General features: G+C 44.7%; 1 protein-coding gene across 1 annotated transcript in view; it reads left to right on the plus strand.

Moving 5' to 3' along the window:
- Nucleotides 1-11,503, plus strand: part of NOS1 (nitric oxide synthase 1) — a 95,582-nt gene that overhangs the window by 14,923 nt on the left and 69,156 nt on the right. The window contains exon 2 of the mRNA XM_007455852.1: nucleotides 5,300-5,426. Coding sequence (XP_007455914.1) covers nucleotides 5,300-5,426 — 127 coding nt within the window. The remainder of the gene's footprint in view (nucleotides 1-5,299; nucleotides 5,427-11,503) is intronic.

An 11,503-nucleotide genomic window follows, 5' to 3' on the forward strand; every position in this document is an offset into this window, starting at 1 on the left:
GAACCCATGTCCCCTGCATCGGCAGGCGGACTCTCAACCACTGCGCCACCAGGGAAGCCCGTGGGGTGCTTTTGACAATGCAGATTTCAGGCTTCCCACTATTTCAGACTCTCCAGGGGGTGGGCTCAGGGGAGTTTTAACAAGCCCTTCAATGGATTCTGATGCACCCTGAAGTTTGAGAACCACCGAACATGACCACATGATGGCTGTGGCCTCGCTGGTCTACCAGAATGCCAAGTCCACTGGAGGGTGGCCTTTCCAGGGGGATAAGGACACTGAGAGTACGTGGTAGCCACTTAGTGAAGGCAGGTTCCTCAGTCCCATCCGGAAACAAGGGACAACTAGTAAATAAATCCTCATAGACCCTTGGGTGGGCGTGGAACAAGGATGGAAGGAACTGGGAAGCATGGGATTGGGGTCCTCGGCTGCAGCTAAGCTGTGCTTCTCAACAGGGAGGAGTATATTTCTCCCCCTGCCCACGGGGACATTGGGCAATGTCTAGACATTTTTGGTTGTCACAACTGGTGGTGGGGTGATGGGGGATGTTACTGGTGTCTAGTGGGGAGAGACCAGGGATGCTGCTAAACATCCTACAATGCACAGGACAGCCCTCACCACAAAGAATTATCAGACCCCAAATATCAAGAGCTCCAGGCTGAGAAACCCTGATCTAAATCAAGACCCCTCAGGCAGCTGGGCAGGACAGAGCCTCAAGAGTACTGGCAAAGGAGAGTCACCATGCAGGCTTCTCAGAAGTGAAGCCAGGCCCCATCCACTTCCATCTGTGGGCTCCCAGGGTGTTGACTTAAATGAAGCAATGATACACTGGAGTTACCAAAATTGCATTTAGCTGATAAATACATTCACCACCCTCGCCTCATTTGGGGGGGATATTTGCTATCTAGATTTGAGGTTCTTCGCGAGTGTGAGGTCCAATCAAATGGCTCCCCTTCCCCATAAGCCCTGTTCACAGCAAGTCTCAGCTGGGAGGACAGCGAGACGGAGACATTTGATTTCGAAGCTCCCTCCACTTCTCACTTGGTGGTGTGATCTCTACAAGTTACTTAATCTCTCTGGGCTTCAACTTCCTTAGCTGTAAATAAAGATAAATTTAGTTCATGTTTGGTTAGTGCTGACTATGTACTAGGCATTTTACAAGCATGACCTTGTGTAACCCCCAGGAGAGGTGGCATGTGAAATGGCCCTTGAAGGGCGAATAGGAGTTGGCTCTCAGCAGAGGGAAACGAAAGGGCATCCTGGGGAGGGCAAGGATAAATGTAGGCGTGGACATAGTGTGCTCGTTGGGAAGAGTGGAGAGTGGAGATCAGGGCTAAGCGTGGTGGGAGGTGTGAGTCTAGAAAGGAAGCAGAGAATTCCCAAATTTCTGGGCTCTGTGAACAAGACATGATATGCAATAGCTCAATGGAATATGACTCAGCCATAAAAAAAGAATGAAATAGTGCCATTTGCAGCAACATGGACGGACCTAGAGATTATCATACTAAGCGAAGTTAAATCAGACAGAGAAAGACACATATCATATGATATCACTTATATGTGGAATCTAAAAAAAATGATACAAATGAACTTATTTACAAACCAGAAATAGACTCACAGACATAGAAAAGAAAACTTATGGCTACCAAAGAGGACAGTGGGAGAGGGGAGATAAATTAAGAGTTTGGGATTAACATATACACACTACTGTATATAAAATAGGTAGAAAACAAGGTCCTGCTATATAGCACAGGCAACTGTACTCAATATGTTGTAACAACCTATAATGGAAAGGAATCCGAAAAAGAATATATGTACGTATAACTGAATCTCTTTGCTGTACACTTGAAACTAACACAACATTGTAAATCACCTATACTTTAATTAAAAAAAAAAGAAATGTCTGAGTACAGACATCCTGCCTGGGCCCCCATAAGCCCCCAGGGAAGACGCCCCTTTCTCAGGTGGAAGCCTTATATCCCTTCAGTCTTTAGAGACATTAAGCCTTCGGCCAGCACTGCCCAGTGCTATGCCGCTAGCTACAAAGTGAAATAAAATTAAAAATGCAATTCCTCAGCGACAGTAGGCACATTTCAAGTATTCAGTTGCCTCATGTGGGCCGAGGCTAAAATACCGACAACCCAGGCAGACACGGAATGTTTCCACTGACTCAGGAAGTTCTCCTAGACCATGATGGCTTAGAGGAATCTTGACTGTTTTGTAAAGAACTAGCATTTTCTTTTCTCTGTTTCTGTCTGATCAGCCTGTAAGCAAATTAGTAGTCAAAGCAATAGCAGATGCCACAGGCTAGGCGCCATAAGCTTTACCTCATTTAACCATTGCAGTAACCCCGTGAACTAGGTATTATTATTAACACTATTTTGGAGATGAGTATACTGAGAATTAGAAAGGTTAAGTATCGAAAATATCCAAAATCACACAGCTTATGACCAGCAAAGCTAAGAGTTGAACCCAGCTCTACCCAATCCACAGCCCATGTCTTAACCAGTAGGCTGAAAGGCCCATACGAACCCAGCAAGCGGATACCTCTCAGGCTGAGCAAATTCATGGCCATAAACCACATAGTCCCCTCAGACCTGATTATCACGGACAGACTTGGGGTGGGGGGTGGGAGCTGAGAATGTACCTAAATCTCCTTCTGATTTTGTCCCCGGGTGCAGGAAGCAAAATAGCTCCATGTCAGACGCTAATGGGTGTTCCCTATGGTCTCATTTTAAAAATATTCTTCCCCTGCTTATCACAGGACTGTCAAATAAGTTTGTGTTGAGAGAACACTTCAAATGCATGATTTCAACAAAGGTGTTAAAGGCTTTAAAAAAAAAAAAAAAAAGGTTGATAAAAGGAATTCTCCCTGCAGATTCACACAAGACAAGCCATATGAGCGGTTTCAGAGTTGTCCAGGTAATTTTAACCCTGTAATTTTTGCAGACTGACCTCATTCAGTGAGAGATGTTGGATTCCTTGCTCTTTAGCCTCTGGCTTAGCATAAGCATCCTGACTCTTTTTTCCTGTCTCTGTTTAAAAAAAAGAAAGAAGGATCTGAGCCGAGCATCAGTTAGACCTAGTTTCAAATCCCAGCTCTGCTGTGTGGTTACTGCTGGACCTTGGGAAATGTACATAACCTCTCTGAGCTCAGTTTTTGCATCTGTAAAATAGGGCTTTTAGTATCTGTTGAGATTAAATGAAATAACTTCTGTGCTGGCACCCGGTACATTACGGACACTCAAACAGTACTAACTTCCTCTCTTCTCTGCTAAATCCCCATTTTTGGTCATGTGATATCCTAGGATCAGGAGTTTTAGAGCTGAGAGGGACTGGAGTGACATTTAGAGCAGCCATCTCAGCAGACAATTCCTCTGTTTATCACCGTGTAGGTAAAACATTGACTTGGGAAATGTCTGTAATCAAGAACCACTCCTGGTGCGTTTTGGTGACATTTTAAAGAGGGTAAAGCAGAATGTTCCCTCTGACAATTGCAGACCTCTCCAAGCAAGGTGAGCAGAAGTGGCTTTGACGTGGGCCACCAGAATGCTGTGAAACAAAGCAAGGAGGGGGTTCTGGTTAGCACCCCCGTCCTTGTGAGCAGCCAGAGGGGCCACTTACGGCCTTGTACTCAGAGCTTGGGCCCTGGCTTCTGATTCATCCCAAGTGACTGTCAGCACCAGATTGGGGTTTGGAGGAGATTATGGAGCCAGGACCAGGAGTCCCCAAAGCTGGCAACATAGAACAGAAGGCTGGATACGGCCAGCCTCGACACCTGGGACCAAAACTGAGATGGACCACAGAGCAAGCCACATCACCCAAAGTTGGGGAACAGACCGATACCATAGAGTGAAACTGGTTGGGAGGGTTAAAAAGAGGCAGATCGTTAGGAAGCCGGAGGGCAGTGCTCAGAGGGCAGGAGAACAGAGATGAGGCAGGACTGATTGGGAGGTCTGGGTTTTGATGCAAAGTCTGTCCCATTTCAGCCATGACTTCTCTCCATCTCTGAGGATGTTCAGCCTGTGGAATCTAGCCAAGATAGCGTCTTCTTGAACCTATCAGAGTTCAGGGGCAGAGAGCCAGGAAAGCTTCGTTGTTAAGAAGTCAACCTCCAGAGTCAGGAACAAGCCTGGGTTTGAATCCCAACTCCATCATCCCTAGCTGTGAGGGTTAAGGCTAGTGACTTAAACTCTCTGAGCCTCAGTTTCCTCATCTGATAATGATTGTAAGGAAGATGATGGTGGTGATGAAGATGATGATGATGGTGATGATGTAAGGGGAGGATGAAGATGAAGATGCGGATCTGATGAAGGTGATGATGAGGAGAAGGGTGGGAATGATTTGGGCAATAGCGTTGGTGATAATGAGGCGAATGATACTGGTGCTGATGGGGATGGGGATGGTTGCTATGGTGACCATGGGGGTTATGCTGACAGGGAGAAGTTGGATGGTGATGATTACGATGGTGCAGATCATGACAATCATAAAGCTGATGGTGCTGATGGTGACGGGGATGGGGACGATGATGAGAAGTGGTGGTATTAGTAAGAGCCTCCACTTCAGAATAAATGTGGAGAGTCGGCTGGGATACTGTGACCTCGAGCGACTTAGCTTCTGTCTCACTTCCGCCATCTTTAAAATAGCGATTCACATTCATACCTACCTCCTACGGTTGTCCCAAGGACTAAACTCACTAAGACATATGAAAAGTGCTTGACACGTAGTAAGTACTTAATAAACGCTGTGGTTATTAATAGTAGTATTATTTCTGTTGCTATGTTCCCCTTATGTTCAGAATCATTCCTGTTGATCCTGGGCTGGTATCACTAGTCTTGTGATCAGTGCTCTAGATGGCGTTTGTATGACTCATCACCTTGGCCCACAGGACTGGTTTCCAGCCCTATCCCTCTTGCTTCCTGTGTCTTCTATCATTAAGTTTCGGGGATGTTAAGCTGCCCAGGGGTTCTGCATAGGATTCTGCTAGCAGCGGGGCCCCCTGTGTTCCTAGATGAGGAAATGAGGGAAGAGGGAGGGAAGAACAAAATCTATGTCGTGGTCACCCTAAAACGATGTCCACAAAATGGGTGCGTGCCAGCCGTCAGTGCCAAGCTGGATGAGCTCACCTTCATGCTTGATCCTACGAAGGGGCAGGCTGCAGGTCCAAAGCTCCCCGTCTCCGTGTAGAGTCAGGTGGGTGAGCCCTGAAGGTTCTGCCCTGACTCAGGACTTTCAGAGCAGGGTGGCCAGCCCGTCACTCCAGACGTCGAGTCTTCCTCACATCCCCTGCCTTGCCTTTTAGGGATCTGGATGGCAAATCACACAGACCGCTGCCCCTCGGTGTGGAGAACGACCGAGTCTTCAACAGCCTATGGGGGAAGGGCAACATGCCAGTCATCCTCAACAACCCTTATTCAGAGAAGGAGCAGGTAAGTGGTGGTGCCAGCCTGGCACCCATCTCCATGGCTCCCTGAATCCTCTTGGGGAGACAAATCCCAAAGCGCGTGGGTGAGGAAACCAGCCAGTGTAGCTGGAGAGCTGGGGTGGGGAGCTGAGGCCAGGAGTGCTTATCCCGGACTATGGATTTTGGCTTTGATATGGTTCAGTTTACTTTGCGAGCTTGCTAGTTTTCAAATTTTCCTTGTTCCTACCAGGAAAGACATTTCTACCAGGAAAGACATTACATTTAAATTTAAAAGATATGAAAGATACATGGTAAAAACTTTTTCTCTCTCCCGTCATCCCAGCCACACAGTTTCCCTCCCCAGAGGCAAGCAGTATTCATCAATCATCATTTCAGGGGTCCTTTTAGCAATATTTTATGCATAGACAAGCAAATACACAAACATTATTTTCACGTTTTTTTAAATATATTTATTGGAGTATAATTGCTTTACATTGTTCTGTTAGTTGCTGCTGTATAACAAATTGAATCAGCTATAGGTATACCTGTATCCCCATATCCCCTCCCTCTTGCATCTCCCTCCCACCCTCCCTATCCCACCCCTCTAGGTGGTCACAAAGCACCGAGCTCATCTCCCTGTGCTATGCGGCTGCTTCCCACTAGCTATCTATTTTACATTTGGAAGTGTACATATGTCAGTGCCACTCTCTCACTTCGTCTCAGCTTACCCTTCCCCCTCCCCACGTCCTCAAGTCCATTCTCTATGTCTGTACATCTGTGTCTTTATTCCTGTTCTGCCCCTAGGTTCTTCAGAACCTTTTTTTTTAAGATTCCATATATATGTGTTAGCATACGGTATTTGTTTTTCTCTTTCTGACTTACTTCCCTTTGTATGACAGACTCTAGGACCACCCACCTCACTACAAATAACTCAATTTCGTTTCTTTTTATGGCTGAGTAATATTCCATTGTGTATGTGTGCCACATCTTCTTTATCCATTCATCTGTGGATGGACACTTAGGTTGCTTCCATATTGTAAATAGTGCTGCAATGAACATTGTGGTACATGACTCATTTTGAATTATGGTTTTCTCAGGGTATATGCCCAGTAGTGGGATTGCTGATTGCTTGATATGATTTCAGTTTTCTTAAATTTACTGAGGCTTGATTTGTGACCCAAGATGTGATCTATCCTGGAGAATGTTCTGTGCGCACTTGAGAAGAAAGTGTAATCTGCTGTTTTTGGATGGAATGTCCTATAAGTATCAGTAAAATCCGTCTGGTCTATTTTGTTATTTAAAGCTTCTGTTTCCCTACTTATTTTCTTTTTGGATGACCCGTCCATTGGTGTTACTGAGGTCTTAAAGTCCCCCACTATTATTGTTACTGTCAATTTCCTCTTTTATAGCTGTTAGCAGTTGCCTCATATATTGAGGTGCTCCTGTGTTGGGTGCCTAAATATTTATAATTGTTATATCTTCTTCTTGGAGTGATCCCTTGATCATTATGTAGTTTCCTTCCTTGTGTCTTGTAACATTCTTTATTTTAAAGTCTATTTTATCTGATATGAGTATTGCTACTCCAGCTTTCTTTCGATTTCCATTTGCATGGAATATCTTTGTCCATCCGATCCTCACTTTCAGTCTGTACGTGTCCCTAGGTCTGAAGCGGGTCTCTTGTAGACAGCATATATATGGGTCTTGTTTTTGTATCCATTCAGCAAGCCTGTGTCTTTTGGTTGGAGCATTTAATCCATTCACGTTTAAGGTAATTATCGCTGTGTATGTTCCTACGACCATTTTCTTAATTGTTTTGGGTTGTTACTGTATAACAATTGTTATTGTAGGTCCTTTTCTTCTCTTGTGTTTCCCACTTAGAGAAGTTCCTTTAGCATTTGTTGTAGAGCTGGTTTGGTGGTGCTGAATTCTCAGACAAGCTTTTGCTTGTCTGTAAAGCTTTTGACTTCTCCATCGAATCTGAATGAAATCCTTGCCGGGTAGAGTGATCTTGGTTGTCGGTTCTTCCCTTTCATCACTTTAAGTATATCATGCCACTCCCTTCTGGCTTGTAGAGTTTCTGCTGAGAAATCAGCTGTTAACCTTATGGGAGTTCCCTTGTATGTTATTTGTCATTTTTCTCTTGCTGCTTTCAATAATTTTTCTTTGTCTTTAATTTTTGCCAGTCTGATTACTATGTGTCTTGGCATGTTTCTCCTTGGGTTTGTCCCGTGTGGGACTCGCTACGCTTCCTGGACTTGGGTGGCTATTTCCTTTCCCGTGTTAGGGAAGTTTTTTACTATAATCTCGTGAAATATTTTCTCGGGTCCTTTCTCTCTCTCTTCTCCTTCTGGGACCCCTATAATGCGAATGTTCTTGCGTTTAATGTTGTCCCAGAGGTCTCTTAGGCTGCCCTCATTTCTTTTCATTCTTTTTTCTTTATTCTGTTCTGCAGCAGTGAATTCCACCGTTCTGTCTTCCAAGTCACTTATCCGTTCTTCTGCCTCGGTTATTCTGCTATTGGTTCCTTCTAGTGTAGTTTTCCTTTCAGTTATTGTATTGTTCATCTCTGTTTCTTTGCTCTTTAATTCTTCCAGGTCTTTGTTAAACATCTCTTGCATCTTCTCGATCTTTGCCTCCATTCTTTTTCCGAGGTCCTGGATCATCTTCACTGTCATTATCCTGAATTCTTTTTCTGTAAGGTTGCCTATCTCCACTTCATTTAGTTGTTTTTCTGGGGTTTTATCTTGTTCCTCCATCTGGTACGTAGCCCTCTGCCTTTTCATCTTGTCTGTCTTTCTGTGAATGTGGTTTTTGTCCCACAGGCTGCAGGATTGTAGTTCTTCTTGCTTCTGCTGTCTGCCTCTGGTGGATGAGGCTATCTAAGAGGCTTGTGTAAGTTTCCTGATGAGAGGGACTGGTGGTGGGTAGAGCTGACTGTTGCTCTACAGTGGGCAGAGCTCAATAAAACTTTAATCCGCTTGACTGCTGATGGGTGGGGCTGGGTTCCCTCCCTGTTGGTTGTTTGGCCTGAGGCAACCCGACACTGGAGCCTACCTGGGCTCTTTGGTGGGGCCAATGACGGACTCCGGGAGGGCTAACGCCAAGGAGCACCCCCCAGAACCTCCGCCGCCAGTGTCCTCGTCCCCACGGTGAGCCACAGCCACCCCCTGCCTCCACAGGAGACCCCCCCAACACTGGCAGGTAGGTCTGGTTCAGTCTCCCCTGGCGTCGCTGCTCCTTCCCCTGGGTCCCGATGCGCACACTACTTTGTGTGTGCCCTCCAAGAGTGGAGTCTCTGTTTCCCCCAGTCCTGTTGAAGTCCTGCAATCAAATCCCACTAGGTTTCAAAGTCTGATTCTCTAGGAATTCCTCCTCCCATTGCCGGACCCCCAGGCTGGGAAGCCTGACGTTGGGCTCAGAACCTTCACTCCAGTGGGTGGGCTTCTGTGGTATAAGTGTTCTCCAGTCTGTGAGTCACCCACCCAGCAGTTATGGGATTTGATTTTACTGTGACTGTGCCCCTCCTACCGTCTCACTGTGGCTTCTCCTTTGTCTTTGGATGTGGGGGTACCCTTTCTGGTGAGCTCCAGTGTCCTCCTATCAATGACTGTCCAGCAGCTAGCCGTGACTCTGACATTCTCACAAGAGGGAGTGAGAGCACATCCTTCTACTCCGCCATCTTGCTTCCTTATCCTTTTTCATTTATTTCTGATCAGATCGTTATGATTTCTTTCCTTCTGCTAACTTTGGGGGCTTTTTGGTCTTCTTTCTCTAATTGCTTTATTTTTTTTTAACATCTTTATTGGAGTATAATTGCTTTACAATGGTGTGTTAGTTTCTGCTGTATAGCAGAGTGAATCAGCTCTACATAAACATATACCCCCATATCTCCTCCCTCTTGTGCCTCCCTCCCACCCTCCCTATCCCACCCCTCTAGGTGGTCACAAAGCACCGAGCTGATCTCCCTGTGCTATGCGGCTGCTTCCCACTAGCTATCTGTTTTACATTTGGTAGTGTATATATGTCCATGCCACTCTCTCACTTCATCCCAGCTTCCCCTTCCCCTTCCCCGTGTCCTCATGTCCACTCTCTACATCTGAGTCTCTATTCCTGTCCTGCCCCTAGGTTCTTCAGGACCATTCTCTTTCTGACTTACTTCACTCTGTATGACAGACTCTAGGACCATCCACCTCACTACAAATAACTCAATTTCGTTTCTTTTTATGGCTGAGTAATATTCCATTGTGTATATGTGCCACATCTTCTTTATCCATTCATGTGTCGATGGACACTTAGGTTGCTTCCATGTCCTGCGTAATGTAAATAGTGCTGCAATGAACATTGTGGTACATGACTCATTTTGAATTATGGTTTTCTCAGGGTATATGTCCAGTAGTGGGATTGCTAGGTCGTATGGTAGTTCTAGTTTTAGTTTTTGAAGGAACCTCCATACTGTTCTCCATAGTGACTGTATCCATTTACATTCCCACCAACTGTGCGAGAGGGTTCCCTTTACTCCATCTGCTTGCTCTAGGTGTAAGCTTAGGTTGTTTATTTGAGATTTTTCTTATTTCTTGAAGTAGGCTTGTATTGCTATAAAGTTCCCTGTTAGAACTGCTTTTGCTGCATCCCATAGGTTTTGGGCCGTCATGTTTTCATTGTTATTTGTTTCTAGGTTTTTTTTTAATTTCCTCTTTGATTTCTTTTTTTTAATAAATTTATTTATTTATTTATTTATTTTTGGCTGCATTGCGTCCTCTTTGCTACACGTGGCCTCTCTCTAGTCATGGCGAGCAGGGACCACTCCTCGTTGCTGTGGGTGGGCCTCTCACCACAGTGGCCTCTCCCGTGAAGAGCATAGGCTCCAGGTGCTTGGGCTTCAGTAGTTGCGGCACGCAGGCTCAGTAGTTGTGGCTCACAGGCTCCAGAGCGCAGGCTCAGCAATTGTGGCACACGGACCCAGCTGCTTCGTGGCATGTGGGATCCTCACGGACCAGGGCGCGAGCCCATGTCCCATGCATTGGCAGGCGGACTCCTAAACACTGCGCCACCAGAGAAGCCCATCCTCTTTGATTTCTTCAGTGATCTCTTGGTCACTGAAGTAGCATATTGTTTAGCCTCCATGTGTTTGCATTTTTTACAGTTTTTTTCCTGTAATTGATATCTAGTCTCATAGCGTTGTGGTCAGAAAAGATATCTGGTATGATTTCAATTTTCCTAAATTTACCAAGGCTTGATTTGTGACCCAAGATATGATCTATCCTGGAGAATGTTCCATGAGCACTTGAGAAGAAAGTGTATTCTGTTGTTTTTGGATGGACTGTCCTATAAATATCAATTAAGTCCATCTTGTTTAATGTATCATTTAAAGTTTGTGTTTCCTTATTTATTTTCATTTTAGTTGATCAGTCCAACTTTGGTGAAAGTGAGGTGTTAAAGTCCCCTACTATTATTGTGTTACTGTCGATTTCCCCTTTTATGGCTGTTAGCATTTACCTTATGTATTGAGGTGCTCCTATGTTGGGTGCATAAATATTTACAATTGTCATATCTTCTTCTTGAATTGATCCCTTGATCATTATGTAGTTTCCTTCCTTATGTCTTGTAACATTCTTTATTTTAAAGTCTATTTTGTGTGATATGAGAATTGCTACTCCAGCTTTCTTTTGATTTCCATTTGCATAGAATATCTTTTTCCATCCCCTCACTTTCAGTCTGTATGTGTCCCTAGGTCTTAAGTGGGTCTCTTGTAGACAGCATATATATGGGAGGTCTTGTTTTTGTATCCATTCAGCCAGTCTATGTCTTTTGGTGGGAGCATTTAATCCATTTACATTTAAGGTAGTTATCAATATGTATGTTCCTATTACCATTTTCTTAATTGTTTTGGGTTTGTTATTGTAGGTCTTTTCCTTCTCTTGTGTTTCCTGCCTAGAGAAGTTCCTTTAGCATTTGTTGTAAAGCTGGTTTGGTGGTGCTGAATTCTTTTAGCTTTTGCTTGTCTGTAAAGATTTTAATTTCTCTGTCGAATCTGAATGAGATCCTTGCTGGGTAGAGTAATCTTGGTTGTAGGTTTTTCCCTTTTATCACTTTAAATATGTC

Source organism: Lipotes vexillifer, unplaced genomic scaffold, assembly GCF_000442215.2.
Source record: "Lipotes vexillifer unplaced genomic scaffold, Lipotes_vexillifer_v1.1 scaffold970, whole genome shotgun sequence".
Classification (NCBI taxonomy): Eukaryota; Metazoa; Chordata; class Mammalia; order Artiodactyla; family Lipotidae; genus Lipotes; species Lipotes vexillifer.